The sequence below is a fragment of the Sphaeramia orbicularis genome, chromosome 19 (genome assembly GCF_902148855.1).
Source record: "Sphaeramia orbicularis chromosome 19, fSphaOr1.1, whole genome shotgun sequence".
Lineage (NCBI taxonomy): Eukaryota > Metazoa > Chordata > Actinopteri > Kurtiformes > Apogonidae > Sphaeramia > Sphaeramia orbicularis.
In genome coordinates this window covers 32,615,767-32,629,897 of record NC_043975.1, presented here as the reverse complement: position 1 = coordinate 32,629,897, position 14,131 = coordinate 32,615,767, and the positions used below count along the sequence as shown (strand labels likewise).

Below are 14,131 nucleotides of genomic sequence, written 5' to 3'. Positions count from 1 at the left end.
TTCACGAAAGGCAGCTACGCAGCGCTGCGTCTGATATTCAGAATTTGGCGCCAGCTAATGTCTTCATCCTTGACGGCTTTACCTGCAGTTTGATTCGGACTGAAGCAGTGGTCTTAACAGTTGTTCTCCGGTGTTGAAAACTGTCTTCAGTGCTGGACTATGGTTTGTATGGCATTTAATATGACCTTTCTCGAGCTGATATGTTAAAATTACATGACGTTTGACTTAAAGTAAGCTAGTAGCTTGGTTTTGTGTGTTATGTTCTTGACTGGGTCCGCCCTTCGTCAGTGTTAGCCATAATTTGTTTTTGCAGAGGTAACGTTTGTTAACTATTGTGAAAAGTAATTTCTTAACCTAATTTTGCCTCTTCGGTAATATAACCGAGAATCAGGTCATAGATAGTGTTTGCTTGTTGTAAATTTTACTGTTAACAAAGTGGTTCTTTAGTATCCGCGGCTGTGGTTAGCAACATTTTACCTGTCCATTTCACAGTGTAGACTAGTAGAGGATGGAATTGGGGATTAAACTGACCAGTAATTCATTTGGAGGACACTGAAGGTACAGATATGACACACTGGCTGCTGTCAAACAGGCTGTTGAAGTTCTCCAAGGTTCTCAAACATCTTTTGGTGCCGAACGAGGATGACTGAAAAGGGATAATGTTAGTGGGTATATCAGTTAGATGGAAAGAGAATGAAATTGAATTAATATTTCTTTCCTCAAATGATTACAATGTTTGTGTTGGTATTCACATGAAGAAGTGATGGTATAGGTGAGGTAGTGTCATACCAGTGTGTGAGGTTAGCAGAAATGACATGGAACATTAATAATAATTAGTATTAACCTTCTAAGACCCAGCTATGGGTTTTCTGTCCACATTTGTGGACAAGAGTTTTACAACTTTATACAAAAAAAGGAAAGAAAACTGTCCACCACAAAGAACATACCATAAAAATTTTAAAAGCTGCATCTGAAAAAACTGTTGCATCATGGTGTTTCCAATATAGGCACTTATGTAATTTAAAAAAAAAAAAAAAAAAAAAGCTTGTACTTTGCTGACATTTCCTGGGTCTTAGGAGGTTAATAGCTTTTCTTTTTGCTGTTGCAGGTTGCTAGCTTCTGAAAAGGTCCACACACCATGTCTTTGGCAGTGGAAACCACAGTGGCCAGAATGTCTCTCCCTCTTCCAGCTCACTTTTCCCTTGCAGAGCAGTCCTTTTCACTCAAAAAGCGCCGCCACCCTCATTCCTCATCCTCAACATCCACATCATCCTTCCCATCTCCTACCCGGCTCTCAAATTCAGTGCCCCCACGGCCACCATCCAAAGGATGTGCCCCACTTAGCAGGATGTTCCCCCAGCATCCATCCCCTTGGACACCCTTATCTCATTCCCTGAGTAAATCCCCTCCGCCGAGTTCAGTGTATGATCCCAGCAAGCATCAATCCTATTACAGTCAGTGCTTCACTAATTTGGGTTTGCTGGGAAGAGGCTCCTTTGGAGAGGTCTACAAGGTAAGAGAGATTTCAGATATGAGTGTAAGAGATAAAATATGTATTGTTGACATTAACTCACATATATTTAATTTTGTAATGAGACGACATGCATTGCAAGAAGGAATTCCTTGAACATAAGATGAAACCTCTGCCTGTTTTTGATTTTTTTAGGTGCAAAGCAATGAGGATGGCCGACAGTATGCAGTCAAACGTTCTACTCATCGCTTTAGAAGCAAGAGCGAGAGGAGCCGGAGTCTGAAAGAAGCTAGAAACCATGAGCGCCTCTGTCCCCACCCTCACATCCTGAAGTTTGTAGCAGCCTGGGAGGAGTATGGACGACTCTACATTCAGACAGAGTTATGTAGTACCAGCTTGTTGCTCCACGCTGAGAACCAACCTCCTGGACCAGGTCTGTGGCAAAGACACAACAAAAATTGGTTGATGATATTGTAGACTGTGCTACACATGATATGCTCTTCTTACTCTAGTTTACTCTTACACTCTCATAGTTATTGACATTTTTTGTAACGTTATTACAATGCAGATGAGCCTGCAGCGTGGGACTACCTCTGTGATCTTCTGTCAGCACTGCAGCACTTACACTCCCATGGTTTTGTGCATCTGGACCTCAAGCCTGCCAATGTGCTCATCACTGCATCTGGCCGTCTGAAGTTAGGGGACTTTGGGCTGTTGCTTGAGTTCAAGCAAAACAGTACAGACCCTGCAGAGGGTAAAGTGAAAGAGGATGTTCAGGAGGGAGATCCCAGATACATGGCTCCTGAGCTGCTTCGTGGGGAGTATGGACCTGCTGCAGATGTTTTCAGGTATATAAAGCACAAGTTAGAACACTTGAACCATATTTCAACTTCACTACATTAAAATCACTCAACATACTACATAAATATTATCTATTCCTCGTTCAGTTTGGGCGTTTCTATTCTGGAGCTCGCCTGTAACATTGAGGTTCCTAATGGTGGGGAAGGCTGGCAGCAGCTCAGACAAGGCTGCCTCCCATCAGAAGTTACCAATGGTAGGATTCAGTCTCTTTTAAATCCCATGTATTTTTCCCCTCTTTTCTTCAAGTAACCTTTTTGTGTGTTCATCTGTATTTGTGGGTTTGCAGGCCTGTCAGTTGAGCTTCAGACAGTACTGCGGATGATGTTGGCCCCCGAACCCTTGCAGAGACTAACAGTTTCTGAGCTTCTTTCTCTACCAGCTGTTAGAAAACGCAGATGGAAGAGACGTATCTACCTTGTACTCACAGAGGCAGTGCTCGCACTCACTTCCATCTGTCAGGTAATCTGTAGACCAACCAACCCTGATGTGATTTTAAAAGTAAAAAATGTATATGTGACATTTTGGCATTAAATATGAATCAATGACCAGACTTGTGTAATATATTTTGCCGACTTGTGCACTTGTACATGAGAGACTCCTTGCATTTAGAAGTTATGTGTGTTTAAATGGGAACTGTTAATTGAAGTCTGTATTTTAAACATTAGTTAACAACATTCAGACTCACAAACATAAAGGTTTAATGTTATTTTTTCTGTTTTGCTAATCTTTTTCTCATAGTTGGCAGTATGCTTTGGGTGTAGACTCCTATCCTTCCTTCACCTACCCTTCCTTCACTGGACCAAACCTGTTCCCTGCACTCCCCCCAAGGACAGCTGGGACAGAGACCTAACCCTGCCCCTCAGCGCCATGCAAGCTGACTCAGGGAGTACAGATGATGAGGCAGTGTTTTTGGCTGATCCTATCAAGCCAGTGCTTTCGCCCAACTTCTCACACAGGTAGAGAACTTGTCTTTGTAGGGCTAAATATGTTTAAATGCTCTTCCTATCTGTAAGATTCTTTCTTGTTTGAATATCTACAGTGATGAAAAACATGTACTGATGTTCTTGTTGCTTTTAACTTGGCCTTGTGGTTTTTATTCTACAGGTTTTTACAGTTCCTTAAAAAGTATAAAACCTTCTAATATAGGGCTATAATTATAGAGTTAAATGCAATTTTCACAGGTCTTGATTGATGATTGTTTGTTTGTTTTTTTATTATCATGCAATAGAGTTGCATTGGAAACATGACCTGCTGATTTTCATGTTGGCATCATTGCAATCTCATGTGAAAGACGACTTCAAGCAGGGGTGTCCAATTCTGGTCCTGATTCTGATTCTGGTCAGAGCTACTATCCTGCATGTTTTAGATGTATCCCTCTTCCAACACACCTGATTCAAATGATAAGTCTATCACCAAGCTCTGCAGAAACCTGATAATGACTGTCAGGTGTGCTGGAAGAGGGAAACATCTAAAACATGCAGGATAGTAGCTCTCAAGGACCAGGATTGGACACCCCTGACTTAAAGCTCCAGTGCATAAAAGTTTTCCGCATCATTCAGCAAAAAGTCTGTAATTGCCTTTCAGAAATTGTATGTTAAGTAACCAAGAATTCTACCCTCTTTTCAGGCTGTGGAAAATCTACCCATGCTGTAAAGTTTGCTCATAGGTGTTTTCAGACAGGTAGAAGGATTAAATACATGGTTAACAGCTATAATTACCTGTTGCAATCAGGATTTCATCAGATGTGACTCTACTACTCTGTGCCTCAACAGAGAAGCTTGGGAAAGTGTCTTCTCTTCTCCATGGCGGTGTGAAACAGTCACTTAGTTTTATACTTGGTCTTTTTCATTGGACTGAGAGGAGAGAGGTGCTTTATTCCATTTAGAATAATTTTAAAAAGTTCTTAAAACATATATAAGTTGCTGAGAAACTACAGAAACCTTTACTTTTGATACATTCATATTCTTATGTTTATATTTCCTTCATTTCACAGGTTGAAAACAAGACTGTCTATGGAAAGCACATCCACTCCTCTTCCAGATTCACCAGCACGCCATCGAAGTCCCCCCCATACACCCAATCGCTCAGTGTCAGATGATTGGTTGTCCTGTAACTTAGCACAGACCCCATCCAGTATCCACACAAATGGTTCCTGCTATACAATGACGCCCAGTGCAAGCCCCATACATACGGAGAGTCACACCGACAGCGTGAATAAAACCTCCACATCATGCCGACGCTCTTCATCCAAAAAGTCTGTGCCGCGAAGTGGTCGAGGTCGCAACTGGGTTATAGCCGAAAAAGATTTCCCCCGCCAAAACTTCGAACCAAAGAACTTGCTCAACCTGTTTGAGGAAACTGCCATGGAGGGACAGCTATGAGACTGCCAAAAGACATTCAGAGAAAAAAGCTTTTTTTTGTTTTTGTGCTTTAAGGTGGCTGGTAAAATGAATGTGTAAAATTCCCTCATCAGTTTACTGAACTATTTTTGCCATTTTTTTTATAGAACTTCAACAACTTAATTTAACAAGACTAGGATAAGTGTGAATATGTAAGCAGACTTTTATGCACTTTTTACATTTGAGCAAATGCAATTTGTTGCTAAAATGACAAGTCCTCATTTTATTGTTGAATATATTTGAACTCATAGCCATGTACCTCATGAGTTTAATCTCCTGTATCTCCAAAGAAAATAAACTGAGGGGAAATCAGTTGGCTTTTAAGGCACCTCAAAATATAGAATCTGACTCATTTGTTTTTGATGTAAAATGTTCATTCATTTTCCAAATTGCTTAATCTTCAAGAGGGTCATGAGGGGGGGGGGGGGTTATAATTGTGTTCTATGTATTTTAAAAGTCCATAAAAAGCATCAAATACTTAACATTAATGTGGCAGTAGTCTCAGGGGCCTTTTGGGTAGAAGTAAAAGCATGCATACACTGATTCCATCAGTATCTTAACCTGCATGAAAAATATGCAGCCAGTCAAGACACGATGTACTACTTGACTTATCCTTAGATGGAATTTAGAATGCACTACTTGCAGCCTGCAGGGCCATACTTGGCCCCTCGTTATCTTATGCTTATTTAACTCTTATTTTAAAAGTGCTGTAAAATGCGAAGTTTATTCTGCTGAAATGTGAGTTTTAAAGCACACAAAGCACATGCTGTTTCCCTCTGACATTACACACACTTTTCATTTCACTTTACATTTTCCTAACTCTAACCTTTCTGCCCCTTCTTATGTTTCATATTTTGTATCAATATAAGCTTTATATATTTAATAGAAATGTTCTTTTTTTTTTCTTGTAAAACAATTTTGCTTCCTAAAAAGAAGCACATGATTTTTTTATCATCTCATCTCTACAACTTAAAAAATACTACTGGGCAGATTAAAGAGTAATGTATTTATTATTATTATTATCATTGTTGTTGTTGTAGTTGTTAATTTTAGACTTATTATGCAGTTTATTAATGCAGTTCCACACAACCTAATTATCACAGGGTTTAATGTGAGCTTCTATCCATAGGGTGGCGGTAGAGGTCCTAAAAGCACACACTCACTAAATAACAGAAGAAGACCAGGATCACGGTTATGTTGTATACACAATAGATCTATTTATTTATTAAACAGCTTGTGGATTTACACACGGATTTTGTGCACTGTAGGAGCCAAACATAAGGTATGTTTGTAATGTTGAATTTATAAGAAGATGCATTATTTCCTTTAGACCTGTCTATGATCACTCAGTTGTATCTATGCTGTTTATCTGTATTTTGCAGTGGTATCAAGCGACGTTAGGTGCAAAATGATCAGATCTAAATGATAATACAGCGATAACATGATGTTATAACGAGTTAAAAATGAGTCCTGTGTGACTAGAACAAACCTGCTTACGTTTTTGCAGTTCACAAAAATGTCTAAAATCGAGCGTCTGAGTGCCAGAGTGGAGAAGCTTCTGTCTAAAGCAGTCCTGGAGGTTTTGGAGGTCGTGAAAGAGACGGTGTTTGAGTATCAGGAAAAAACTGCCAGAACTCAAAGAGAAAACCAGAGTCTGAAGAGGAGACTGCATGAGCTCCAGGACAAGTTAAAACTGTGCAATGACGGTAAGACTGTAACTACACAGGTGTTACAGAAGGTTGAACCTGCGTGTAAAACTGACATCTGTTTGTAATGTTTGCAGAAATTGTGCCACACATGTCCCCCACATCCCTGCAAGCCGAGCCAGAGCTGCAGCAGAAGCAGGACGAGCTAGAAGAGGACATTGAACTCATCTCTTCTAATGAGGATGTAGATGTAATCTGTGCTTCAGATCCTTATGAAGACCTCGAATGTGAAGAAACCTTCACCTCACTGGCTGCATCCTGTCTCACCCCTAAAGCTGCAACAGGAGTACATGACGGAAACATCATAGGCAACTTCAAATCTCACAAAGCAGACATGAATAAAGCACTAGTTTCAAATTATGCAGACTCTATCGCAGTAAAAATCTCCAAAAGTGATTCTGATTTGCTCTTTACGTCAAATAAAATGAAAGTAGAACCTACATCGGATGAAGATGCCATGAACACAACTACCTATTTTTACGATGATGCTACGACAAGCACTACATCTATGAGCAGACTGAACCCAGACTCTCCTCAGGCCAGTGAAGGACTCTACAGCGAACCAGGAGCTATGTTCAGTCCAGACCACAATGGCATGGAGGAACCACCGGTGGATGTGATGGATCCTGTGGCAATGTCTCATAGATTCAATAACAACAACAGCAGTTACGGAGAGTCAGGAAATCGACACATGCCTCAAACAAATACTAAAACCAGTAGTTTAGGTTCACGGGCGATGGAGAGGAAAGTCAGAAAGCACTACTGCTGTTCGCTCTGTGGTCGCACCTTCAGACACGCAGGCGACTACAAGAAACACAACAGGGTTCACACGGGGGAGAAGCCGTACTGCTGCTCAGTGTGTGGGAAGCGCTTCAGTCAGTCGGGATACCTGACGGTGCATCTGCGTTACCACACCGGAGAGAAGCCGTTTGGATGCAGCCACTGTGGCAAAAGTTTCAGTCACTCAAGTAACATGAAGAAACACGAGCAAACCCACCAGTGAGTCTTTCTATTCTTGCTGTCTCATTAATATTACGAGAAGGACACTGTAAGGACCTGCATTTTTGTGGACTTCACATGAGCAAATTAAAGTAAATGTGCCTTCTCTAATCGGACTCAACTGAGGACAACCTGGCGACTGAAATCTCAAAGGAAGCACAATCTGAGAATTACTACTCATCCTGCCTTACTGTTCTTTGTCAGATGTTGATATCTGTGTGTTACTCACCCTGGGCTTGATGTGAATCTGCACATATTTCCAACTGAAAATAAATGTGTTTGGTACTTATACACAGTTAAATGTCCTGTATGTGTTGAAGAGCTCACTTTACATTGACACTGTAGAAGATGTTTGTAATATTTGCATTGATAAGCAGATCACAACCTTCATGACGACCTGGTTCTTTAAACATTTTACACCATCTGTGGGAATGGGTAAAGATCTGCTATACTGTGTGACTGTAATGAACATTCTCACTATTACGTTACAACTAGAAAATACTCTAAATATGTGTGCATTATTTCAAATCATATCTAATTTTATTTATATAACGCCAAATCATAACGAAAGTTATCTCATGGCACTTTCCATAAAGAACCGGTTGAAACCAGACTCTCAAGCCAATTTACAGAAACCCAACAGAATCCTCCAGGAGCAAACACTTGTGACTGGTGACAGTGGTGAGGAAAAACTTCCTTCTAACAGCAGAAACCTCAAGCAGACCCTGACTCCTGGGGGATGGCCGTCTGCCTTGACCAGTTGGGGTAAACAAGAGAGGGTAAAGGAGGAGAGAGAGAGACTGGGGGAGTGGGGGGAGACACATGGATGCACAGGTAACTGAACTAGAACTGTCAAAAGTAGATCAGCTGGTGTTAGTATAATTACCAATAAGCAGAACAAAGGTCCATGACTGTTAATAGTACGACTACATAACAAGTATTAACAGTGGATATACTACTATTACAACAGTTAGTACAAATAATCGAAACCTCTGCCATCTATGGAACTATATGATAAACACTTTCACAACCATATGGATAAATGAGTGATTACAATGAAGGAAGGAGAGGGGCAAAAGTATTAAAAGCACACACTCCAAAAAATCTGAATTATTTTCTATAGATAGTTTTTAGTGTGACCTTTATTCCTATGACAAAAAGTAGCCCAAACAATAAGGAATGTTTGAGATGTATGGAAAAAAGGTGATTTTTTTTTTTTTATCATTTTCGAGAGACACATACATGCATGTTCCTGTTGTTTATAGGCAACAAATATATGAACATGTAATTTGAACAAACCTATATATAAATGTACAGATGTTAGTAAAATAATCTTAATATTCATCAGTCACCTTAGGTCGTAACAGTACATTTATTATGAAATACAAGTGTGTCGGGTTCCACTTCGCATGTTTCTGTTCACAAAAGGTTTGAGAACATGCTAACTCTTATACTGTACATTATAAGTTTAATTCACTATAGACCACGACTGAATGCATTGACGCATGAAAAACAGTGACAAACAGTTTGATAGCTCAGCCATAACGCAACTCAGTGTATAAGGCATTCTGTACTTCATGTTCACCTGAAACACAAGTCTGTAAGTTAAGATATACTATACTGATGACCCAAGCGGGAAATTCAAAAATAGGTCAATAAGCGTAGATAGATTCTTTAAGGGTTATACAGACAGAACACAGTCAGCTCAAGTGTTATCTGCTCAGACATAAACTTAAAGCCTAACGAACTGATCTGGGATGAACTATGAAATATCCAACCAGCAATGAACACCTTTAGGTTGTCTTAGAAGAAGCACACTGAACTAATTCAGCTGAATGTTTGAAGACATTAACTATCCACATTCTAGTTAGGGTGTATAAAACTCTTACAGTGGCTATGGAAGGATTTGTGTGTGAACATTTATATATTTACTTGATCAAAATACACTTTCATACTGTTAAATTGGGTTGTTTATTGTATGTAAACAAAGAAACGTATATGTTTTCACACTTTTGACAGCCACTGTAAAAACACCAGAATTTGTTTTCTGCAATGTTGGGCAAGCTACTTGGAAAAAGTAGTGAGCTAAGCTACCAATTACTCTGCCATGAATGAAGTTTCACTACACAGAAGCTACCACCCAGTCAAATGTAGTAAGCTAAGTTACACAAACACTGCAGAAGTAGCTCACTACATGTGAAGCTACTTTAAGTTGTGCCAACCTAACATGGCAATAAACATAAGAAACTACATGTTTAAATTACCAAATACATGCAAAATCAATTCCACTGGGTTATCAATATGCCAGAGTAACTATAATTAAAGACAAAAAATTACTGACCAAATACTGACATCTGCAGACCAGGTAGTTAATAATACTCAGTACGGTCCAATTGGAGTTCAAAGTCTCGTGGAAGTGGAGGGCAGTAAACAGAATACTTTGGATGATCTGTGCAGGCAGGGGACTCACTAAAAACCAGGCGTTTCACCCAGGGGTGGGGCTCCACATCCACACACATTGTGGACAGTGCACTTTTAAGTTTATCTGATTGGCTTTGATGTGTGGAAGAGAATGATTTATTTAAGGTGAAATATGAACAAGGATGCATTGTCAACTTCAGATTTAAGAATTTAATTTAAACAAATGTTCAAAAACAACTGTGACCCTATTGTTTGCCTCATGTTGAATACATTTACATTCATGCAGCTGTTTGTGTGATCAGTAAAACCTACAAACTGCTCCTGATTAAGTCATGTTAATTTTATAATGGTGAACAAATACTACTGATGGATTTTTTGGTAAACTAAATCGGAACAACTCCCCCTCCGGGCCAAACCATACATAGGAGGTCAATGATCTTTTCCAGAAATGTAGCCACGGTTCCTGGGGTTCATATGAACCCATGTTTGGAGACCTAGCTCTTTTTAAAGTGAAATGGCAGGTATAGTTCAGGGGTAAATCCCTCCTCGGCTCCTGTACATAGTGTTGCTCTTGGTGAGTTGACTGTTTTTACACTGACATAACTGGGTCATTTCTCACAGTATGGGCAAAAAAATACATCTGTGTGTTCCCCAGGTCTGTCTGCAACTCACTATTATGTTAGGTTTCACCTATCATTTACGGTTTTACGTAATTAGCAGCTGTTCGGGAGCTGTTTCATTTCAGAGTCAGAAATGAGCATGCTTTTGTCTGTCTTCAGTGTATGCAGTTCTCGTTGTCATGTTAACGGCAAATGCGGTCTGTGTGGCACAGCTGTAGACGATAAAGGTAACTAGACTTTCATACATTTCCTGACGGAAATGCAACCTGTGTGCTTGCCTGTTGTCGGATTGGTGGATTTGTGTGATGTTAAAACAAGAAATAGGTCCCATTCACTTCATATGTGAATGTGTGTGTCAGTGTTTGTGGACTGACGTCACCACAGACTTTCTGTAGACCTCTATTCAGATGAGAAGCCTCTCCCACAGTCTGTGTCAGTCCTGTTAAAGCAGTGTTTAAATAGGCTCCTCTGACTGAGTAACTCCATGTGTATGTGATCCCAGCTGAGCTCATTCATTTCATATAGAAAATTTATGTGAAGTTTTTGAGCTTCATTAATATTTATGTTTTCTTATATTTATTTTATTCATTATTTATTATTTCAATTTATTTATTTTTAATTTGGTTTATCTGTATTCTTTCAGCTTTTTTTTTTTTTTTGTGGAGCCTTAATTAGCTTTATTGCCTGTGCCTTGCATTACATGCAAGTACACGGGGAATTAAGGCTCCACAAAAACACGCAGAAAAAATACAGCTACACTAAAATAAAAAAAATAAATAAATTGAAATAATAAATAATGAATACAATGAAAGTAAATATAAAAATATAAAGCTCAAAAACTTCACATAAATTCTCTATATGAAATGAATGAGCTCAGCTGGGATCACATACACATGGAGCTATTCAGTCAGAGGAGCCTATTTAAACACTGCTTTAACAGGACTGACACAGACTGTGGGAGAGGCTTCTCATCTGAATACAGGTCTACAGAAAGTCTGTGGTGACATCAGTCCACAAACACTGACACACACATTCACATATGAAGTGAATCGGAGCTAGTTCTTGCTTTTGCACCTAGCCACAAGTCCACCAATCCGACAAGAGGCAAGGACACGGGTTACATTTCCTTCAGGAAATGTATGAAAGTTTAGTTGTGTGTTTTTTTTTTTGTTTTTTTTTTTTGTGTTAGAGCATTTAATTGTTTGTAATTGGGGTGTGAAGGGGATTTCAAGCAATATAGTAAAAATACTTCAGGAAAACATCTCCCACCCCACCTTTAAAGTAGGACTAAAAGATGAAAAACTGATGCAAACCATGTCAGGTTATTTAATAGAAATAAAAAAAAAATATTGTAGATAAACGGAGTTATATTTGGAAGAATAAATTAGTTTTACATAACACTAAGCAAAATTCATCAGACACCACTAATTTCATCTGAATAATAATAAAAAGCGACTAAAACTGATGAACAATTGACATTTATTAAATAATCTGGTTAAATAATCAAGTTTTAGATAACCCTAAAACTGATATTAAATAGAAACTGATTAAAAACCTAGTCAGTTCATGTAAATAATACTAAAAAGAGGAGTAAAACTGATGAAAATGTGAGATTTATTCAATAATCTGGCAAGTTTTAGATAAAATTAAATGATACTGAAGAAAAACTGAATTGAAACTAGTCAGTTAATCTAAATAATTAAAATAGGATTAAAAGTGATGAAAACTCTTGTAAAACCTTTTCAGATTATTCACTGAGGTCACTCTAATTAAGTAGATACTTATTAAACCTCCACTTAAAACTTCAGGACTTATTGAATACACACTAACTTTATCTAGGCCTGCCTTGAATTGAAAATTGAAAATCATTTCTCCCTCCATGCTTACTTTGTTTTCTTACTTTACAGCCAAAGATGATCAACGGAATCTTGCCACAGCCCCACCTCACGCACTGGGCCACGGACATCCTGGCCAAAGGACATGGCAGCCTGACCCGGACCACTGGGGTGCAGCTGGTCGCTCCCCCTGCCCGACGCAACGCACCACGGAGACAGTGCGTCTGCCTTCCCCCCATTGCTGGGGGTAAGGCGGCCCCCATCCCCCCGGAGGTAGGACGCAGTTCCCTTCACCCCATCACTGACGGGAAGGCGGCCCCCGTCCCCCCAGAGGTAGGGAGCAGCTTCCTCCCCCCCATCGTTGAGAAGAAGGTGGCCCCCGCCCCCCTGGAGGTAAGGCGTAGCTTCCTTCACCCCATCGTTGGGGTGAAGGCGGCCCCCGTCCCCCCAGAGGTAAGGCTTGGCTTCCTTCCCCCATCGTTGGAGTGAAGGCAGCCCCCGTCCCCCCGGAGGGAGCGCGCAGCTGCTATATTAAGACCCCTGTCTCCAAGGGGAAACGATGTGGCTGCCTGGACCCCAATGCTGGGGTTCAGGCAGCCCTTGTCCCCCTACAGGGAGGGCGGCGCCGCCTGGCCCCCATCTCTGTTGCGGACTTTGTTTTCCCGGCGACAGTGCGGCCCAAACCGTGAGGGGCCATCTAAATGCAGCCCCCTGCCCTCCTCCCCTGGCAGAGGGCAGGGGACTGCATTCTTAGCCCAGACTGGTCATAGGTCACGTCAGAGCCAGAGGCGGTGGCCCCCTTCCTGCCGCCTCTGGCTGTCTAGTAGCCCATGACCATTCAGGCCCAAGATGCCCCCCCCGCCCTCCTCCGGCAGAGGGCAGGTGACTGCGTTCTTTGGCCAGACTGGTCATAGGTCACGTCAGAGCCAAAGGCGGCGGGCCCCTTCCTGCCGCCTCTGGCTGTCTAGTAGCCCATGACCATTCAGGCCAGACATGCAGCCCCCTGCCGTCCTCCGGCAGAGGGCAGGGGACTGCGTTCTTCACCCAGACTGGTCATGGGCCACATCAGAGCCAAAGGCGGCGGGCCCCTTCCTGCCGCCTCTGGCTCTCTAGTAGCCCATGACCATTCAGGCCCAAGATGCAGTCCCCTGCCCTCCACCTCTGGCAGAGGGCAGGGGACTGCCTTCTTGGCCAGTCAGGGGCCATTTCAGAGCAAGAGGGGGGGCTGTGGCTTATAACAGAAAAGGGAGAAAAAAAACAAAAACAAAAAAAAACTAATAAATAAAAAACAAAAAAAAAAAAAGAAAAAAAACCACACAAAAAAAATAAATAAATAAACAAAGAACCAAATAAAAAATAAAAAAACCCAAAAATATTAAAAAAAAAAAAAGATAAAAAATAAAATACAAAAAATAAAAAACTCATAAAAAATAAAAAAAATAAAAAAAAAAAGATAAGAAAAGACAAAAGATTGAAAAAACAAAAAAATGGTTAAAAAAACAATAAATTAAAAATATAAACCAAAAAAATACAAAAAACAAATGTTATATATATATATTAAATAAAACAAACTGCTGTAAAAGAAAAGGCTTTTTTTTTTTAAAGTAAAAAAAAAAGAAAAATTTTACACAAAAAAACCAAAACTTTAAAAAAAATTTAAAAAATAAAAATAAAAAACAAACTGCTCCAATTAAAAATAAAGTTCTCCTCCAAAGAGGGGGGGTGATGGAGGGCAAAAAAAAAAAGAGAAAACGTCACAAAAAACAAACAAAAACATAACAAAACAAACAAAAAAGTTACAAAAAATTAAAGGAATAAA

General features: G+C 40.1%; 2 protein-coding genes across 2 annotated transcripts; both read left to right on the top strand.

Annotated features, from left to right (window-relative positions):
• Positions 1-21: 21 nt before the first annotated feature.
• pkmyt1 (protein kinase, membrane associated tyrosine/threonine 1) lies at positions 22-5,071 on the top strand. Its single transcript, XM_030121561.1, has 8 exons — positions 22-162; positions 1,109-1,513; positions 1,667-1,904; positions 2,040-2,319; positions 2,419-2,525; positions 2,619-2,791; positions 3,071-3,288; positions 4,326-5,071. The coding sequence occupies exons 2-8, from the start codon at positions 1,139-1,141 to the stop codon at positions 4,711-4,713; spliced, it is 1,779 nt and encodes a 592-aa protein (XP_029977421.1). The 5' UTR covers positions 22-162; positions 1,109-1,138; the 3' UTR covers positions 4,714-5,071.
• An 823-nt stretch (positions 5,072-5,894) lies between these two features.
• Positions 5,895-7,731, top strand: LOC115410116 (zinc finger protein 717-like). The gene is made up of 3 exons (XM_030121562.1): positions 5,895-6,013; positions 6,239-6,437; positions 6,515-7,731. Exons 2-3 carry the CDS (start codon positions 6,248-6,250, stop codon positions 7,438-7,440), a joined length of 1,116 nt encoding a protein of 371 aa, XP_029977422.1. The 5' UTR covers positions 5,895-6,013; positions 6,239-6,247; the 3' UTR covers positions 7,441-7,731.
• The last annotated feature ends 6,400 nt before the right edge of the window (positions 7,732-14,131 follow it).